Raw genomic sequence first — 21,762 nt, 5'->3', positions numbered from 1 at the left:
TTTCTTCACTGGTGTTTTGTTTTTTCTGAACGCTACCTTAATGTACAAGTAGTCAAACTTGCTCATTCTGAAGTGGGAACGGCGGGCATGTAACAACTTTAATCATAAGGTAAACACAAAACTTTCCATCTGGAGCTCCTTTACGTGACTCGTCACTTGTAAACACTCACTGCAATGGGTTTGCACGGCTCACACTCATCAGCAATACCAAGTGACCAATCACAGAGCTTGCGCTACGTATCGTTACGACATGTAGTTAAGTTTTTTGAGAGGTCAGCGTCGGCCACTGCAAGGGCTATGCGACCACACGTAGGCTGCGCCGGACCATATGTGTGTGCTTGACGCAGAAGTATAAATCAACCTTGTTTACATGTCACAACGACATGTAATGTAGGCTCTGGGATTGGTCTGCTTGGTAGCGATATCGAGTGTATAACGAATCCATTGGGGCGAGTGTGTACAAGTGTCGAGTCCCGTGAAGGAGCTGTTGTTTTGTGTTTACCTCATGATTAAAGATGTTGCATGTCCGCGGGTTCCCGCCTCAAAATGAGCGTGTTTTAGCTAGTGTTTTAGTCTAGCTTGATTTTAAGACTCTGATTTTAACATACAAAGCAGTGCATGGGGTAGCACCTGACTACATTTGTGACCTGGTAACTCTGGCCACTCCCACCCGCACTCTTCGTTCTTCATCTGTAATCTTGCTGTATCAGCCACGCTGTAAACTGAAGACTATGGGTGGGCGTGCTTTTTCATAGTGCGCCTAAGTTATGGAATGGCCTACCCACCAGCATCAGGAATGCTGTTTCTCTGGAATGTTTTAAGAAACTTCTTAAGACTCACCTTTTTACCATTGCTTTTAACTTAGATTGATTATTTTTGTTAATTTTATCATCCAATTGTATTGAATCGTTCATATTTTATTGTGGTCTTTTTATTTTTTGACTGTTTTTATTGTTCTGCTTTGTTTGCCTTGTATCTCTGTTAGCGTTTTGGGACTGAGAAAAGCGCATTATAAATAAAATTTATTATTATTATTATTATTATCATTATTATTATTATTACTTGTACATTAAGGTAGCATTCAGAAAAAACAAAACACCAGTGAAGAAACTTGAAACAGAGGAACATAACACAACCTACTGCCAGCTAGTGTTTGAGAAGAGTTATTGCAGAGCAACACAAACAGCATGCAGAAGTATAAATGCACTGCAATGAGCAAGGCATACGCCGAGGGTGACGCCGATCACTCAACGCAGAAGTATAAACCAGGCTAAACGCATCTGGGCATGGTTTGGATAGCCTAGTATGAGTACACTCTAAGAAATTGCATGATGTCAAAATGCTACATCTTAGCTTACAGAAATTAACATATAAAACTGACATTTATATATTAGACTTTGCAGTAAAAGAGTGTACACGTAGGGATACTGAGTGTCAGGATCCCAAAGTTTACCTGTTCTTTTTGCACATGCTTCATGTTATTGCATGTATCCACTTTTGTCTTCTTATAGACTGGCTTTCATGGCTTAGTAACTTATAAAAACATAGTTGTGTGTGTTTTTTTTTAGCTTGTTTACTGTACAGCATGTCAAACAGCAGCTTTCAGGCATTGTTCTGTTTTTATGTTGTTAATCAAAAATGACAAGGAGGCAGCCTCCCACAATAGAAAGTCATTGGAGAGGGTTGGATTGTTTTTCCCCCTGGTGTGGGCGTGGCCTAAATAAACTGTCTCTATGACAGTTCCTGTCGCTAAAATTATTATTGGAGACTTACTCTGATGGTTTTAAGCATTTTGACACTTTAGGATCACACACACACACATTATACTGTCTGCCTCATGACCATTGAACAGGTGATCATTCTTTTTTACATGGATTCTGATAAACACTGTAATATGAATAAAACTGTTCAATTAATTTGAATTGAAATTCATTAATGAGTGAAATAAAAGTACACAAACGGTCATTCAATTTAAAGGTGTTTACATGAAAATGTTCAACCAAAACGATTTACATTTTGGCCCTTCTTTACACAACAACATCAGTTTGAGGCCTGAAAATGCAAACTATTGAAGAAAAGAATGACATCATGTGCAAGTAGTTAACAACCTAAGCAATGCTGTACTATTGGAGCAAATGTGTGCAGGCACATTCCTGTACAAAAGGATATCGCCAACTACTGACCTGCAATGCAAAATAAAGTGTTCATTATAATACATACTATATATAGTATCATATATACAGTATATAGTGTTCAAATATTTTTTTACATTTATTTATTTCGTTTTTTTTTTGGGGGGGGGGGGGGGGGGGGGGGGGGGTTGCAAATGATGTATAAAACAATACAAAAATACACATTTTTTATTATTATTATTTTTTACATTTTACGTGTATCCTCAAATTTTGCATCAATTGTGAAATGCTCATTTTTACAGTTGAAAACTACTTATATCTTGAACACCGTGTCATCTGCTAGACAACAAAAAGCACAATGGTTAAATCCATCCATTTAGCATGCTTGTTTAGTAATACAATTGAAAAATGCACTGCAGTGGAATCCAAAACTTTCAAATTTTCCCATACGGTGTTATCATTAAAATGGAAAATTCCAAAGAACTTACGTGGCTCTATGAATCACACTTCTCAATTCTTCATCTTGTTTTGCATTGGAAACTAATACAACAGAAGCTGTAAATGTCAGGATGGAAATGAACATCTTCAGGCAGTGTTTAACATCTTCAGTGGGTGTGACTGATGGTAAAAGTGGCTGCGGTTCAGGCATGTTTCAGCTAGACCTCCACTGCTGATTCACAGGCCTATTGTGTGTGATTGTATATGTATATAATGCAGAGGTCATGGCATGTACAGGCACTGTTGTGTGCCACCCTGTTTTACCAGAAGAACTTGTAGATGTTTTCCCCCCTATGTTGAATCCCTGAATTGGTCACTATAAGACCAGGAACAAAAAAATCTGTTATTTTCCCTTCTTCAGTCCCCTAATCAAGTCGCATGCATTCATATTTAATGCAGTTATAAAAAGTGGGTCACTGATTAGCATATTGTGGTTGTTCCGCATCTAATTAAGGCTTGTCCCCTTCAAACATCAGCCCCATGACAAACACCTTCCATATTTAGAGAGCTCAAGGAAGAGTAATTCAGCTTATTGTGTTTTTGGCCCAGTTTACACCTGCTATTAAGATGCATTTTCATCACAAGTGGACAACACTAAATATTTTTGTAAAAGGGTTTGGAATGTTTTGACCTTGTCCGCTTTTGTCCTTTTCCAGTGGTAGTTGAAAACACATTTGATTGGATTGCTTTTGAAGTGGAAACACTTTTGTGGTCAAATGTATTCAAACATTTACAAAAGACCACTTACTTTCCATCAGTTGACGCAATGTGGTATTCATGGGACATGTTGTGAGCAATAGCATCAGAACAGTGTATCTCAGTACACACAGATTACAAATGAAATTGTAGTCGCCATCCACGGCATAACATGGGTTCATTCATTCAACACTATTCACAGTTCACTTTAGGTGACCAATAATGACCCCAGCTGACCCCCCATTTTCCTCAATTTTCCTTCATTTTGTTTTCATCAGAACAAAAAACTCAGGGAAACAGGGAAAGTAAATTATGACCGAATGTTCATTTTTGGGTGAGCCATTTAATACCAGGTGGAAGCAAGGCCATGGACCATATTTTAAAGTCCACATGAAACCTTGTTAGCACAGATTTCTGGTCTTGTGTTAACAATAAAAGCATGCAAGTTAATCCACCTAAGAAATGTTTCAACATCATAATATTTGATTTAAAATTTGAACCTTTTGCTTATATATATATATATATATATATATATATATATATATATATATATATATATATATATATATATATATATATATATATATATATATATACACTTTTAGCAGACTTTAAAGTACTGTTATTTTGTCACCTATTTTCAATTTGACTGTGTAAATGTCCTTGTAAATGTCCTTGTTAGTTTTTATCATATTTAGTCAACTTTTTTCTTTAGTAGCCGATCACTCTAGTTTTAGTCAAAGTTAACCAAGTCTTAGTCTAGTTTTAGTCTTAGTCTAGTTTAAGTCAAAGTAAACCTCAAGTATTTTAGCCTAGTTTTAGCCATAATCTAGTTTAAGTCAAAGTAAACCTCAAGTATTTAGTCTAGTTTAGTCTAGTCTTAGTGTAGTTTTTAATTTGACTAAAACAAGACTAACACTAAAATTAGACTAAAACACTTGGTTTACTTTGACTAAAAGTCTCTGCATTTTAGTCTAGTTTTAGTCTAGTTTTAGTCTAAGTAAACCTCAAGTATTGTAGTCTAGTTTTAGTCGAAGTAAACCTCAAGTATTTTACTCTAGTTTTAGTCTTATTCTAGTTTTGGTCGAAGTAAACCTCAAGTATTTTACCGTAGTTTTAGTCTAGTTTTTACTTAGACTAAAACTAGACTAAAATGCAGAGACTTTTAGTCGCTGAACACTCTAGTTTTAGTCTAAGTAAACCAAGTGTTTTAGTCTAATTTGAGTCTTAGTCTAGTTTTAGTCAAATTAAAAACCTAGGTGTTTTAGTCTGGATTTAGTTGACATATTACCAATAAGATTATTATTAATTAATATTAATCTTGCAGTTAATCCATAATTAGATTCTTTTCACATTAGATTCACCTTCTCAGGAGAGGCTGTCTCTCAGGAGAGGCTGGAACAGACTCGCATTACTTGTTAACTGTACTGCCCATTGTCTGACTTGATTAAATTCTTTCTAGTGATGTCTTTTTGCATTAAGCTACTTGAAGGCCAGAACCAAGTGCCTCAGAGGCCAGGTTGAATAAATTAAATAGCCCTATGGCTTGAAACAATCAAATGTTGACATGGCTGCTGCGCCACTAAAGGGACTGAAAACTATGAATGCATGCGCTCTGATGAACAGCACATCATAACAAAAATCTATGTTGACCATAATAAAGAGCAATTTTTTGTAAGTTTTAGTCATTTTTTCAACTATTCGTTAGTGTCCTCGTTTTGTAAAAGGTAGTTGATGGGTATATTTCATCATTATTTTCATTGTCAAATTGAACTCTTTTTTTTTTCTGTGACTTGTGAGCAGTTTAAAGTGCATTAGTGTGTTGTAGAGAGATGTTAGGGTACTGTTGGTTTGTCAGTATTTGACACACGCTGTTTCTGGTGGTGATTCAGCAGGATGTGCTAATGAGTGCTATTAATAGTCCCGTCAGATTCAGCTGAACATCACTCAGACCCACAGGGTGACGAGTGACAACACTAAGGCTCTAACAGACCCAGTACTCATTATGGAGTGTGTATGATGCAAACCTAGTCACACTGTTTCAAAACTGGCCCCTGGTGGGTTTCTTAATCTACAGAATATGCTGGAGTGGGTTTATTTTACTGTCGGAATCTTGCTTATGCAAAATTTAGTTTGAGAGATATTTATGAACTACTGTATATAATATCTTATAAATTTAGCTGGTTGACATGCTTTTAGGAAGCCAGAATATATGCAATGTTAACGTGTTCGTGTTTGTTGTGTGTGTAGGTTTGGGTCTGTACAACGGCCTCTCCAGCCATTTGACCCACATGTTACTGTTGATGTCTCAAGTGGAGAATCATCTTCTGGTTTCACTAGTCAAGAAAGCACAATGGAGCGCAACAAGTCAGGTAAATAAAAACACTGCAAAACTACAAAGACATGCTGCATCAGTCTTTAAAACTGTTTTTTTTTAATTATATGGCTCTATCACTTTGTGAACTCTGCCCTCTGCTGGATAAACTCGGAAAATATGCCTTTTTTGAATAAAATATGAATATTAGATTGAACATCTTTGAGAAATTAAAAACTTTTCTTTCAGTTGATTTCTGAGTTTAAATTGTAGATAACTAAAATTAAAAGTTTTATAGTAAAAAAATTAATAATTAAAGACAATTTCAAATGAATATGAAGCTAAAAATGTAAGCCAATGCAGAAAACAGAGGGAAAACAATAATAGTGTGAAAAAAACGCTAAAATAACACTGACTCAACAAACATCTGGTTATTAAGAATGAAGGAGGAGGCATTCTCTTTACAAAGGTCACATGCGCACTATAGCTAACTGCTGACTTCAATTGTCAGATCAGCTTTCAGTGCAGCTTTCAGGGCTGTTCTGGACAGTTTAGTCATTTCTAGGAGTAAAAAAAGAAACATCTACACAGTTTGGTGAACAAAACCAAACCGAACAGTTTTTAATTATGTAATTAAATTCATATCAGTGGTGCAAGAAATCATGTCACTGTCCTCGTCTTATCTTAGTCTTGGGAGAAAAAGATAGCAGATGAAAATGTTCTTCGTTATTTTCGTTGTCAAATTGAACAGTGATTTGATTAAAGAGAGAATCGAAATGCATTGCGAAAATGTCAAAATCAGTGCAGAATCATTTTTCGATTCACATCAGTTTATTATTACCCTGGTAAAAACTGAGCTCAGAATCAATTGAAGTGAGTAGGGATGTAATGATTCACCTGACTCACAATTCGATAGGATTCACAATACTAGTCTCACGATTCAGTCATGATTTTAAAAAATAAATGTATTTGATACAAATTTAAGGTGAAGTGCCCTTTCATTTTTCTTTTCCTAAATGCTGCGCATTTTTTGCAAAATAGAATAGATTTTCTGCCATAACCAAATTGCTATTTTAAAAACAAAATAAAAAAAGAATAATACAAACTGAAGACTCATTAATATAAACAATCTAAAACTGTGACTGTGCTGGGATTTGACATTTTTAAAAAGAAATCTCAGCATATGTTGTCTGTCATAAGCTAAGGTCATTTCACATTTACAATGTCCCCCTGCTGAGGAAAAAACTCTTTGACTGCGGAGTGAGATGGCTGGTGTGGAGAGGAAAGCCTTTCTTTTTTTTTCTTTTTTTTTACTTTATTTTTATACATTAAAACATTTTACAGAACAGAACATTTAGTGACAGCAGCGATTATTAAAAAAAAAACAGAAAAAAGTAACCCTAAATGTAAATAAAAACAAATTACAAAAAACATACACTATTTTCAGTTTTAAAGCAGCTGGAAATACTATGTCCTGTTCAGATACAAAGTAACAGTGCCCATCTTTGTTTAAAAATATCCATTTTTAATTGAAGTTGAGCAGTCATATACTCCATTCTATATATAGATTCAAGTTTTTCTATCCACTGTACTGTTGTTGGAGGGTGTGGCTTCATTCAATTTATTGTTATAGTCTTTCTTGCACTTAGTAAAAATATATGTAGTATATATCTCTGGTTTTTATTATATATATCCTAGAGTATCCCTTCAAGCAAGAAAAACAGGGGAGTAAAAGGTAGATCTAACTGCATAATTTTCATTATCTCAATCTTTTCCCCTTACCAAAATACAAGTATTTTCAGACCCCAAAATATATGTGCAAGATTACCCACATTCCCGCAACCCCTCCAGCATTCCTCTGACTGTGGATGATTAGCATATTTTGAGCCCATCAATGGTGTTCTAAAAAACCTAACTTTTATTTTCCAGTCGTTCTCTTTCCAATTATGGCTATTGATACCCATATGAGATTCTGAACGTTTTCCCAAATATCATCCTCAATATTTTTATTGAGGAAACCCTTTCCTAAACCAGAGAGCAGTGTGTACAGAGGTGGTCAATAGGCCCTCTGCTCCAGGGCACTGACCACTGGTATAAAACACTGATTATACGTTTACTAATAGGGTATATGCCGAAGTATGCTTATAGGACTTTTAATTTGCCAGTAACCTGGGTTAAGCGTTTCCGGTGAACTGTATGCCATTGCAAAAACGGCAGGTTTAAGGTCTGTTTTCTTTAAAAATCAGCCGATTCTGACAGGTGCATGCGAGTAAATGCCTTTTTGTCTCGTTTTACGCTTGAGCAACTAAATGAATGCCAACGTCTATTTAACTGATGGTATTTTAACTACATTACAACATCGATGCTGTAAAAATAATCGTATAAAATGGGAAAAAACTCACAATAACAAGTCACTGGAAGTTTATCAGTATGGGAACACTACTCGGCACTACAACACTAGCTCGGCATATACCCAATTGTAAAGTACAATGGAGACAGGAGTTAAACATGATTATGAAGATGAGTAATTAATATTACTTGTATAATTAATTTGTGTAAGTATCAATGTGATGCACTTAAGAAGATTAAATTATATTATATAAATAAATATATATAATAAATATAAAAAAATAAATTATTAAAATATGCATGAACTTGTTTGAAAAGGAGAGTGTAAAAATAATCTAATACCTGCTTCTGTTAGAGAACAGCTTTCTTTTTCAGTCTGAAAAACATCTTCACACTTTCGCTATGAAAACCCTGATGCACTATGGGTTGCAGCAAGTGGAGCTGCAAACCATCCGGTCTGGGTGGTTTGGCTTATTTACAGTTTTTTTTTTGCGCATAGACATCCGTGACAGAAGTTTTCCACTGAGCTGATGGTTTATGTGCATCATATTCGTTGTTCTGTTAGTGTAAATAAACGTCTTTTGCATTATTTGCACACAGTTTGTGTTTTGTCTGTCGCACTCCACCGCTGTTATTGTACTCTGCCGCCCCACCTCTTGTTGGTCGCTGCTGATGTGCAAGTAAAGCGAGTTTGCTCCTGTAAACACAGCGCCCCCTCTGTTCAAAATATTTATCGCGATTCATTCTAGATTTAAACTGTTTTGAATATAGAGTATTGACAGGAAAGCATGGGGAGCAGAGAAAGGGGAAGGACCACGAGGCGGGAATCGAACTCGGGTCACCGTGAGCACCGGAGTGCATGTGTCGACGCACTAACCAATACACCACTGGCACCGACAATCGTCATATATTTTAATTGAATTTCAACTGACTCACAGTGAATCATTACGTCCCTAGAAGTGAGATTAGCGATGCGTTTTGAGAAAAAAAAAAGATTTTTCAGCACAGCTCTAGCAGTGACTGCTTTTGTACCCTGATTTCTGACCGTATAAAGATGTTATATGGTATTTATGTGATATTTCAAAAATATGAAACATAAAGTGCATGTAAATGAGTGTTTGTGTGTGTTGGACAGAGCCCATGTGGCATGTTCCTGCATCCTCGAGGGGTGTATCTGCGAACTCAGCTCAGAGAAGACAGACCCGACAGGACGGCGCAGGGAAGGACTCTCCTAACCGACACTCAAAGGTAAAAAGCCCCCCTGATCATTTTATTAACCCTTAATTAAACTGATGTTTGATTAATAGATCCTGCTCTCTTTATCGCAGGGTGAAACGCACTATTCCAGTCACTCCAGCAGTAACACACTCTCCAGCAACGCTTCCAGCAGTCACAGTGACGAGCGCTGGTTTGACGGGGTCGGAGGTGGGGTTTCTGGGGCCCTCAGTGACCCCTCAGACCCCGATCCTGACCCCATGGGTAAAGGAGGATCCAGTGACAGTGGAATCGATGCTTCCCTCTACACGCCGAGTCCCAACACTAAAGGAGCCAAACCCAGCCGAAGTCTTGCAGGAATACCTCACAAACCCCTGCACGGCTCAGCTACATACAGCGGCCTGCAGGAGCTGGCAGGAGCCGGAGCGTGGACGGTTGGAGAGGGTCGACGCAGAGAATCATCACCCATCATTGCCGCATCAGCAAATCAAAGCAAGAACTACCGAACGCGTACATTCCCCCCTCCCGGATCAGCCAATGCTGATAACTTTAAACCCAGGTATTGTATTTTATTAAATGTACGCAATATCGAAACATCTACATCATGAGTAAACTCTCTATAAAGCCTGAACTCATAATCAGTGTTGAGTCACTTCAAAAAAAGTATGAATTGCTAATTAAAGCATTAAAATGTATTTAAATGACTTATTATATTACTTATCAAGTCAATCAGTCAATACCAGTAAAAGTACCATTACTTGCCTAAAAATGTAGTGCGAGTAGAGTAAAAGTATCTGTTGTAAATATTACTCAAAACATGAGTAAAAAGTAGCGCTTTCAAAAGTACTCAAGAGTAATGAGTATTACACTGTAAGATGCTGATGCATTTGCATGTAATTTGTGGATGTGTGTGTGTAAACGCAACATTCTGTAGTGCATTTAGTAATTGCCCAGCAGACACACAATGCCATAAGACGTTAATATTATGTTAGATTTAGGTTGTGATGTCAGGTGATCAAAATTCAATGTCTAGCCAGCATCTAAGGACAATGTTATTTTGATGTTCAATAACGACGTCAAATGAGGTTGATATTTGGTCGATTTTAGGTTGTGTTAGAAAGTGACTAAAACTCAACATCGAGCCAACATCTTAAACCAATGTCATATTGATGTCAAATACTGACATTTATTCGTCAGGTACTGTATGGCAACCAAAATTCAACATCTGATAGACGTCATAGTGGTAACGTCCACACAGCGTCAAGCTATAACATCATTATATATTGATATTTGGTTGATTTCAGGTTAAACATTGGATATTGACGTCGGCCTGACGTTGAGTTCTGATGTAAACCTGATTTTCATTTTCAAACATATTACAACGTCCACACGACATTGGGGTACAACGTCAATTTGACCTCATGATGAAGTATTGTGCCTGTTGGGTGTACAGTAAACATCCTTCATCTTCTAATCAGTGATGTGCATCTAAACAGTCTCTGAGTCAATGTGTGTAAAGACTTTGGACATCTTCTTGTACACTTTTAATGCTTCCAAACAGTTTGCTGCAATTATAAATCGCACATGTCTTGAGGTAGTTCATTATGATGCAATTTATATTCTATGTGCGATTTGATTAGACAAGAATTACAGGACTGATTTTCTAATCCTCATAGACAAGAAAAAATTAAGTAGTGACTGCAAGTTGAAGGAAATTAGTGGAGTAAAAGTACCGATACAGCACTAAAAATGTACTCAAGGGGAAGTAAAAGTACACATTCATAAAACTACTTAGTTCCAGCAGCCTTCTTGCTGTGAGGCGACAGTGCTAACCACTGAGCCACCGTGCCGCCCAATGTAACGTTTCAATTCTCTTTTTGTGCCCAAACTGAAATTTGACACTTACTAACATTTAAAAAGGCAAAATTGGACCCCTTTAAGAACGTAAAACTGTCAGACAAATGTGACCTTCTTTAGTTGAACAATCAAATTATTGTTTGTTTAACAAAGATACACTTACTCTGCTTCTCTGGATTGATTTATACAGAGCTGTTTAATTTAATTAGACTATTTAAGGCCAGTATTTCAAACGGAACTGTAATTTAATTACTTGTAATTAAAAAGTAATCCCTTACTTTACTTGTCCACAATGCATTATAAGATCTTTCCTAATGGGCTACAATGCATGTATAATGTCTTATAAACAATGTTACAATGTGTATCGTTGAATCATTAATAATAATATTAGTAGGTATGCACAATATATCTGTGGCCATATCATTATCAGCTGATAAATGGGATTTTTAATGTTATTATTATCGGTCTGATAAGAAATATAGGCCAATATGTTTTTCCCAAGTTGAAAAATGTTGTATTATTCAGGGGTGGAGACAGACATTGTAAACATCCGGGGCTTAGCCCAAATTCCCCTTCCTCCCCATTACACCCCATTTACCCATAAAAGTCTGTCCATTTAAGGCATTATAGATTAGTATATACATTTTCTACAAAAACAATATATATATATATATATATATATATATATATATATATATATATATATATATATATATATATATATATATATATATATATATATAAGGAAGTAGCCTACTTAGCAAAAACTAACAGTAGCAGGCCTAACTGTTGAACTACAGCTCAGCAGAGTTGGCACGGTTTAAATAAATAGTCAGTTTTATTCCTGATAAGAATATTCATTAATGTCAGCCAATCAGAACATCTCGTCAAATTGCATGGAAAGTCAACGAAAATCTGAGATAAATCTTAAATGAACCAAAACGAGACTTTTATTGCGTCTGTAATTATTTACAATAGCAAACCATCATTATCCTCAGAATATTCAACAAGCTTACTTTATACAAAATTAAAGCTGGTAACAAACATAAAGTACAATTGTTGTGTGGAGATGAGACAAGTGAGTGAGCTTTGAGTGATTGACAGGAGGCGTGGCTATGCAAGACCACTGTGTGTGATGGAAACTCGCTTTTGGAGAAAGTACTTACTGCCATGGGCCTGTCTCCATTAAAAACCCTTAAATAAATAAAAAAGAGATAGCGAAAGCCCAGCTGATATTGTTTTATTGATCCTGGGGAAAGGAAAGTTGAACAGATTTAAATATTTTAGCATAATGTGTTGAAAAACTACACTTTGACAACTTAACAAACCCAAAAGATTGGGAGCTTTTGAAAAAACAGTCAGGGCTTAAGCCCCAGAAGCCATTTGAAGATAGATTATTGTTTGGTGATTTAGTTAATATTCAGTGACTTGGTTTCTTTATGGATTTATTTAATTTAGTTTTTTCTGGTCAGGCAGTAGTTTTATTTATATAAATGTATTAGCTTTAGAAATGAGCCATTTGATTAATAAAGTTCAGAGATCAGTTTAAACTTGAATGAAGTTAAACTTTTAAAGTAATAACAGATGTTCACTCTGTGTTTGGCTTTTGTTTTGCAATCAAGTAGAAAAATTAGAAACATTTATATTAATCGACTAATATTTTGTCTATCGGCCTAACCAGTTATGGTTATCAGTTTTAGTCAAAAAAATCCACATCAGTGCATCGCAAAATATTAGTAATTACACAGATTATAAATTGTAGTGGATTATATATTAGGCTATAGTATCTTGTATTTTGGTTTCGTATCTTGACATCTAATTGTATTTTCAATGATTAGGGTGGATTCAATTAAAAAGGGTTGCTTATTTTTGTTGCTATTCTTTAAAACAAAACTAATCCAGGAAATGAAAATGTAATAAGAAATCTTGTTATCGTTATGTATCTGATAATGCAGTGTTTTTATTAAACATTAAATATACCCTTATAACACATTATACAAATAGGCTTTACAGAAAGTGTTACAATGTCTGGCGATAACAGATTAAGACCACAGCTATAGCGTGTTATAAAGCTTATTTTTCACTGTTGGTAATTCTGCGTAATCCCAGCCAGCTGGCATCTGAATTGTGTGTATCTGTGTTTGGATTTAGGGCCTGCTATACTCCTCAAGGATATAAGACCCCTGCTGTGGTCGATAAACCTCGGCCTTTCAGATCATCGACAGTCACGCCCACGTCAGGCTCCGCCCAGCTGTCAAGCGCAACACAGCTCTCAAGCTCCGCACCCAAGTCATACAGTAAAAGCAAGAATGCCTGGCAACAGGAGGAGAACAGCACAGCAACCAGCACCTCCACTGATGGCAACAACAGCAAGTATGTGTTTGTACTAGCGTCGTTTTTGGTGACCTGTTTTCATTTTCATTTTAGTCTAGTCTTTGTGTGAAGCTGACACTTTAGTTTTAGCCTCATTCATACTCTTAGTCTAGTCAGGTTTTAGTCGACTACAGTTCTGAGTATATATGTTTTATTTTAGTCAGACTCATTCATGACTATTTTTGTCTACTTTTAGTTAAAGAAAACTGATGACATTTAATTTTAGTCAATAAAAACAGAATTTTAGTCTCTTTTAGTAATGAAATTCTGTTTAATTAGTCGATATAATATCTAGTAGTAAAGACAAAACCAAAGTCATTTGGTCAAACCCATTTCAAACACGGTTATTTTACAGGGTGATTCAAAAAGAATATCCCAACTTTGAAAATCTGTATTTAATTAAAGAAACATGATGGAACTTTGGGAAATTAATCAGTGTAAAGAGTACTTAATGTATTTACAGTAGAAAACAAGTTCATAGGTGTCCAACATGACCCCCTTCAGACACTCGAGTGACATCAACACGAAAGTTGTGGTATTCTTTTTGAATCACCCTGTATTATTATTGCTACATTATTGACTCAATACCACATAGATTCCAGACATGGAAGATGACACTCTGATATGAAGTTAAAATATTTATTTGACCGACTGAATATGTTAGAAGTACACACACGTAAGTGAATAAAAGAAATAAAAATAATTTAAAAAATAATAAATAAAATAGCATCAATTAACATTGCCATAAAAAATGAATCTAATCAATTTTAACAAAGAGAAACAAACACGCGCACACACACACACACACACACACACACACACACACACACACACACACACAGTCATCTTTTAAATAATGTGTGGTTAGAGGAAGTGATGTCACCTATGTCTGTGCAGTGCAACCTTACTGCAAAATAATAATAGTGTGACATCAAAACAAAATAACATTATAACATTTAATTTCGTCTCATTTTAGTCAACGAAAATAGGAGACATTTCAGCAGTTTTTATTCTGTAAACCACATTTAGTCTCGGTTTTATTCATCGATAATATTGCATTATAAATTTAGTTATTGTCATCGTCACATAACCTGCATTTTCTTCGTATCTTGTTTCGTTTTCCATCATGTGATAAAGGCTCGTTGACGAAGATATTCAGTCATAGTTTTTGTTGGCGAAAGCAACAGTGACGTCGACATTTAAACAGTTTTTAGTCTGTAAACCACATTTAGTCTCGGTTTTATTCCTCAATTATATTGCATTATGAATTTAATTATAGTCATCGTCACATGACCAGCATTTTCTTCGTATCTTGTCTCGTTTTCTGTCATGTGATAAAGGTTCGTTGACGAAGATATTTAGTCATAGTTTTTGTTGGCGAAAGCAACAGTGACATCGACATTTAAACAGTTTTTAGTCTGTAAACCACATTTAGTCTCGGTTTTATTCGTCAACAATATTGCATAATCAATTTAATTATAGTCATCGTCACATGACCAGCATTTTCTTCGTATCTTGTCTCGTTTTCTGTCATGTGATAAAGGTTCGTTGACGAAGATGTTTAGTCATAGTTTTTGTTGGCGAAAGCAACAGTGACGTCGACATTTCAGCAGTTTTAATTCTGTAAACCACATGTAGTCTTGGTTTTATTTGTCAACAATCTTGCATTATGAATTTAGTTATTGTCATTGTCACATGACCAACATTTTTGTTATGTGATAATGGTTTGTTGACAAAGATATTTAGTCATAATTTTCGTTGACAAAAGCAACACTAGGTTGGACAATGAGTTTTTATGGATTTTCCGGAAAGCTGTTTGGATTACTGGGGGTCCTGATTATTGTGTGCTTTCAGGCAGGTGGACTTGAATAGTAAGAACGTGTTTGGACAGCCTCGGTTACGAGCCTCTCTGAGGGACCTGCGCTCGCCCCGCAGATCTCACAAGAGCACCATTGAGGACGATCTGAAGAAGCTCATCATCATGGACAACCCCACAGAGAGTCCGTCACGGGATTCGGTGAGCGCTCAATTTAAATAGTCAATTGAAATTTTTTAGGTGAGCTAATTCTTTTATGGATGCACATAAAAGATGGACGCACAGATGTGTTTGTGCACACTTTGGCCAATAAAGCTCATTCAGATTCTGCTATTGAACTGATTTATTGTTGTGTGTGCGCTCTTGTCTCCAGTCTCCTCATCGGACACTGCAGCGCACTTTCTCAGATGAGAGTCTATGCAGTGGCCGCAGAGACTCCAGTTATGCAAGCACAGCTCTGTTTGAAGGACAAGTGCCACCGAGTGACCTTCTCTTTACGTGCACACTGCCTACTCGACGCCATGGGCACAACACCAACCACGGGGCACTTATGCCCAGTAAGAAAGGTTGGTGGAGTTTTGTTGGTCATTGTTGTTTTTTTGTGATATGTGTTTGAATAAAGGGTGCATTTGTCATTGCTCCAGTGCCGTTATCTGCGTCAGAGTTGTCTTTGACTGAGGTGAGGGATAAAGTTCCGCCTCTCAGAAGGCTGGATCCTGGACTCATGCCTCTTCCTGACACTGCCTGTGGACTCGAGTGGTCCAGCCTCGTCAATGCAGCCAAAGCTTATGAAGGTATGAGTGTTTGGATGATCCTAAGCCACTGTTTTTAAGTCAAAGTTAGATATGGGAAGTATGGAAGACCATTTTCAAACAGAAAAATAATGACTTTTCAAGAAATAAAATCATGTTTTGGTCAATGATAAATATGAGATTAATATGGTATAATTGGAATTATTATGGAATTATTAATTCTGAATAAAGCTACAGTTAAAATTTGCTTTGGTAAATCATAGTTATGAGATAAGTTCGAATCATGAGATCAAGTCAGATAAGTAAAGTTTCACAAACTAATTTCGAAAGGAGCACGTGATATGATTGATCGCAGCTGGTCCCTATCGCTAATCACTAGCTAGCCAATCGGATTATTGCAAATTTAACATAAATATCCAGCCTAACTTCATTACCTATTTTCATTTTGGAAAATAAATATTTTGGATCTAATTTAATAGCCAATAACTTTACTGCAGCCCGTAATAATGCAAATTAACACCTAGTTTATGTTGTCATATTTTCAAGGTCTTTTTCCGTTGTTTCTAGTTCAATAAAAAAAAAATCTGTATCCGAATCACAGTTTAAAACTGCTTATATTTATATATTGAATATATAACTTAGAACTGTTATATTGTATATAAATTACAAGTTCAGTTTTCGATTGGCCTCGTGACAAAGTGAATGATTTCGGATTCTTGACACATTTTTGCTATTTATTTATTGATTTATTTTTGCAAAAGGGTTGAATACTTAAAAATGTGACTTGTTAAATCAATTATTATATTACCAGAGATCATTTGTTGAATATAATAGATGTTTGTTGATAGGCGGTGCTTTTTATGAAACCTCTTCTTGGTCGGTCACAAATCTTTTTAAATGCATTAAAGGGCAGCGCATATCTTAGCCTTACCCTGGAGTTTGCTCACCCTCCGCCTATGCAGGCCAGTATTTGCCACTGTCATCTTGTTAGTAAACATCAGTAGGGAAGTGATGATGTGCAGTCAGCAGCTCGGCGCTCATGTCTATGTAAAATTTCCCTTGTGTATAAGACACATCTCTGCTTTTGGTTGTAATGCGAAGTAAATCCGCAATTTGCTGAGGAAGCATTAGCAAAGATATGACAAACAACACTACCACGTGCTATTGTTGTGTTTGTTTGCACTTGCCTTTAATCCACACTCATTGTGTAAATGGCTTCTCATCATATTTTTACAATAGTCCCTAGTCTTAAAGGTATTAAAGAGCTATTGCGTATACTGATAATCGTAACGATGAACTGTGTTAGATTTGTTTCTTTGTTTTGTTTTGACAGTGCAAAGAGCCGTTTCTTTATTCTCATTGTCTGAATCGAATGCGGGGAGCAATGAGTTGAGGCCCGCAATCAGTCCAGTGCACTTCCACACGCCACAGACGCCTCGCACAACTCCTACTTTCAGCAGGTAACACACACTCAAACAAATCAATGTCATATCATGATATACTGTTGTTATATCATGATTTGATTCTTATCATATCCTGATGATGATGTATGTCATAAAATAGTACATTTTCAGTATGATTATATGTGTGTATATGTGTGTATATATATATACACACACATAACCATACTGAAAATGTGTAGAAATATGTATATATATATATATATATATATATATATATATATATATATATATATATATATATATATATATATATATATATGTATATGTATATATGTATATGTATATATGTATATAAGATTTAAAGAATGAAAGTGTATTACCATAAGCAATGTATTTTGCAATCCTGAATTCTTAACATTGATTCATTAATTCCTTTGATTATGGATTAGGTGTTCAAATGTTGAGAAAAATAATTTTTGATTTGTGTGTGTTGCAGTGAAGAGGTTCCCAATGATCTGTCTGGCCGTCTGTATCACCTGGAGTTCATGCTGAAACAGCTGAACAATGATCTGGAAAAAGTGAGTTACGCTGGAGCAATCTGACCAGCTCTCAACAATTTTGTTTAACTGTCAAACAGTTTTGTAATTGAATTGTCAAACATAATAGCAGTTGCTGATTACTATACTGGAAATTTAATTTTTATATTATGTTCACAAACCTGGTAAGTGTCCAAGGTTCTCTTATAACTTAGAAGTTTATTTCCATTGTTAAAGCAGATCCTTATCTATTGTGGTCTGTGAATGGTGATTTTATGTTGTTGTTGTTGTTGTTGTTGTTGTTGTTGTTGTTGTTGGCCAGTCTAGAAGTTAGCATCACACTGGGCACATTGCAATATATAGCATCAAATAATAGCACTGTTGGATGTCTGAGCACAATAAATGCTGAGATTTGGGTGAAGAATTCATAAAAATAAAAAACCTTCTAGAATAAATCTGTAAATTTAATATGTGGATTAATTTGTGGAGAACAGATACCTGCTATTCTCACCCTGACCTACAAAAATGTGAAGTTCTTGTAAAAAATCAAACAAATTCAGATGTTACCTGGCCTTTTTAGCTGACATCCTCATGATCATGTTTCTCTCTTCCTGTCCACCTTTTCAGGAGAAACAGGACAAGGCTGTGTTGTTAGCGGAGATGGCTAATCTGAGGCACAACAACCAGCGCCTGCAGGAGGAATCACAGTCAGCCAGTGAGCAGCTCCGCAAGTTCAGCAAACTCTTATCCTCTACCATCCCTGAGAGGAAATGACTGCTCCTGTTCCTTCAGCAAGAGACGTTCACGTACCTGTACTTTGCCTAATATGGCACATTTGATGCCAACAGCTAATTTAATTCAGTCTCTTAACGCCCAGTCGCACTCCCCCCTCCCACACACACACACACCAAACTGTGAGCTTAATGACAGTGTGATGGAGGGAAACCCAGAGAGAGAGTTTACGCGGGTCTGCCTGACGACTTGAGACTTTAAAGCTTTAACTTAAAGCCGGTACAGAAGTACAGATGTCTATTTTTCAAACAACTCACCTCGAGTCCTAGCTTGAAACGAGCGAGCTCCTCATCTCCGAGCGAACTACTTTCCGAACTATTTTCTCATTGTAGATTTATTTTTGTACTCAACGAGTCGACACTAAGCTTGAGCCAGTAAAACTGAGAGGCCTATATACTGCACAGTCAGCTCAACAGCCAAAAAATACAAACTTGAGCCACGTGAGAGATCTACCCTTCCCAGCATGTGCAACATGTCGAGGGAAATCACGGTACTGTAATTGACAGAAGAGGTACAGCGCTCTGGGAACGACTCATCGATATTACGCCACTGTAATGATAATTACGAATCGCATACTCTCATGTGCTGGTACATTAAACGCTGTTGTGTCCATATTTATAGTGGCGAATGTTCACCATCGTCATCATCATCATCACCCGAACTGATTTATCATCCAAACAAATCTCTGACAGTGACTGAACGTCCTCTGCAATAACGGTTATTAAAGAGATGGAGAATCGCCACCACTTTCGAACAGAAAGACGTGACTGGTGACAGCAACCGCTACTTAAACTGTGATGTTACATCGTTTCCTCTGCTCGTGGATCGTGTCCTGTGACAGGAAATGCCACTTGCTCTTTTCTGTATAGTTTCGGCATAGCACTGTGTGTAAACTTGGGCTGTTCTGTCAGTTTCCGACACTGTATATGTATATGCAAAGCCGACACTACGAAACCCCAGTCAGCTGTGTTCCATACAGACTCTATTTTTCTATTTGTATTTAGTTCAGGTTTATCAGGTGACACGACTGTTGGCAATAGATGGCTGTTTTCAACTTCTAGACAGATCATCGTGTTTACATAATAAGGGCGTTTTCACACCTGACTCGTTTGAAGCCTTTGTTTTGGAACCTGGCACATTTTGTCCCATAGTTTGCTTTGTTTAGACATATGCGAGCATGGCAGTCAAGCTGTTAAAAACAACTGATCCAAGATGGCCTGAATGAATCATGGTCCCAGCCTGCATGAAAACAAACTCTGGAGCAGTTCACTTGTAGTGAGAAACCCAATGGACCTGCAAACCAGCCTCTATCCCAGAGTTTATATTGCTGATGACTCTCAAAGTGAATTGTGGGATAACTTGGATCAAGTTGGAAGCTTGGCCAGTGGAACTGTTAGATACTTTGTGAACTAAACCATGTAGCATGTGGCTGCTTTACCACCTCACCACCAGATTCATTTAGGTCCAGGGTTATTTTATAGAGTTGGTATAAACGGTTCATCTCAAAATTGTCAAAACAACATGGCATAAACACAGCCATAAACACGACCAATGAGAAGACGGTTTACACACTTAAAAACTTCTATTAGCAGTTTTTGATCTGTTTAGAAATGGAGCCTTGTCAAAGCTAATCGAGCCAACAAGAAAATGCAAAATGAAGGGCTTTCACATAGAAGAACTTTTTCATAGTTCCTATAACTATTGACAGAATTATCAGCTTTTTTGGCATGTCTGCACATAGCAGACACACTAATGTACTGTAGGAGCTGCACAGTAATGTAGGAACCCCTTCTGGAGGGGACTAAATTAACCTAATCTAGCACAATAGGAACTACCACACATGACGGTGTATATAATTAGCCGAAAGTGTTTCATACGAAATAATAAACTATTTTTAACAACTCGTTTACACGTTCTTCAAAAACAGAAATTTTCAGGCACTTTTTCATTAGACAGTGGCTGAAATGTTAAAAGTAAATGGGGTATTTGCACAAGGACTTTTAATCCAGTCGGTGAATTGTCATCCCATGCAAAATAGATTAGATTTTTTTTTTTAAAAACAGTGATCTTCACTGTCTGGCTGAGATACGATATAAAGTGGGTATCAGAACAAACAAAAAACACTGCATTCAATTATAGTTTTCTGCACCATGTCTTTAAAATATGGAAATTAATTTTACCCCAGTTTTTTCAATGGAGTTTCTGTGCTAGCCTGCTGCTAATTACGGCGTCTTTCGTATCTTTTTAACGCTTTAACAACCAAATGGATGCTTAAGTCTATTTAACTGATTATACATAAATTACATTACAACATCGATGCTGTAAAAGAAACCTTATGAAATTGAAAATAGTCACATAAAGCTTTTCACCAGAAGTTATTGGCTGAAAAACACTAGCTGTGCATAAAGCCCATTAGCATACAAGTATATTAACGTGGAGCATTGAGCAATGTCCTTTACTGATCTTCTAAAGCACAGAAGACAATAGAATTGGCTACAATTAATTGCGAAGTTTAGAACAACATGCTTACCAATCATTTTTGTGCTGTGTTTGTTTTGTATTGCGTTTATATATTCTCTTCAACTAGTGCACATAGCAAGTGTGCCTATTGCCACCTAGTGGACACTTTTGTCTCCACATTCACTTTGCAAACACACTGTTCTACAGTCTTCTCAGACACAAATATTTGACTGTGTGTGGTTTCTGCGAAGTGCGAACACTCCTTGCGATAAAAATTATGTCGCAAAGACAGTGAACATCGCAAAGCATGGATGTTGAGAATATACTTGAGCTTCCCCCCCCTATCAACTCGGTTGCTTAAGAGTAAGGCCAGACAGAATCTGCGGACATGTTTTGCTATTTCTGCTAAGAATTTTGTTAAAAATTTGCAGATTTATGCAGAATGATTTTTTAGGAGTATCATAACTCCAAAGTTTTACATTTTTATTTCATGTTTACATTGTAAATGCAATTAGATTCTCTTATTTGGTAAACAATGCAAGTCTCTCATATAATATATCTACTAAAAG

General features: G+C 36.4%; 1 protein-coding gene across 2 annotated transcripts in view; it reads left to right on the top strand.

Annotated features, from left to right (window-relative positions):
* sipa1l3 (signal-induced proliferation-associated 1 like 3) overlaps positions 1-21,525 on the top strand; it is a 173,462-nt gene extending 151,937 nt beyond the window's left edge. For both annotated transcript variants that reach the window (XM_056478864.1, XM_056478863.1), the window contains 10 exons: positions 5,577-5,698; positions 9,125-9,237; positions 9,318-9,763; positions 13,213-13,434; positions 15,289-15,451; positions 15,624-15,816; positions 15,895-16,044; positions 17,336-17,462; positions 17,902-17,983; positions 18,569-21,525. In XM_056478864.1, the coding sequence (XP_056334839.1) occupies positions 5,577-5,698; positions 9,125-9,237; positions 9,318-9,763; positions 13,213-13,434; positions 15,289-15,451; positions 15,624-15,816; positions 15,895-16,044; positions 17,336-17,462; positions 17,902-17,983; positions 18,569-18,715 (1,765 nt within the window). In that variant the 3' untranslated portion in view covers positions 18,716-21,525. The remainder of the gene's footprint in view (positions 1-5,576; positions 5,699-9,124; positions 9,238-9,317; positions 9,764-13,212; positions 13,435-15,288; positions 15,452-15,623; positions 15,817-15,894; positions 16,045-17,335; positions 17,463-17,901; positions 17,984-18,568) is intronic.
* Positions 21,526-21,762: the final 237 nt, after the last annotated feature.

The sequence above is a fragment of the Danio aesculapii genome, chromosome 18, assembly GCF_903798145.1.
Source record: "Danio aesculapii chromosome 18, fDanAes4.1, whole genome shotgun sequence".
Taxonomy (NCBI): domain Eukaryota; kingdom Metazoa; phylum Chordata; class Actinopteri; order Cypriniformes; family Danionidae; genus Danio; species Danio aesculapii.
Note: the sequence above shows the minus strand (reverse complement) of the source record. Positions and strands in the feature narration are given on the sequence as shown.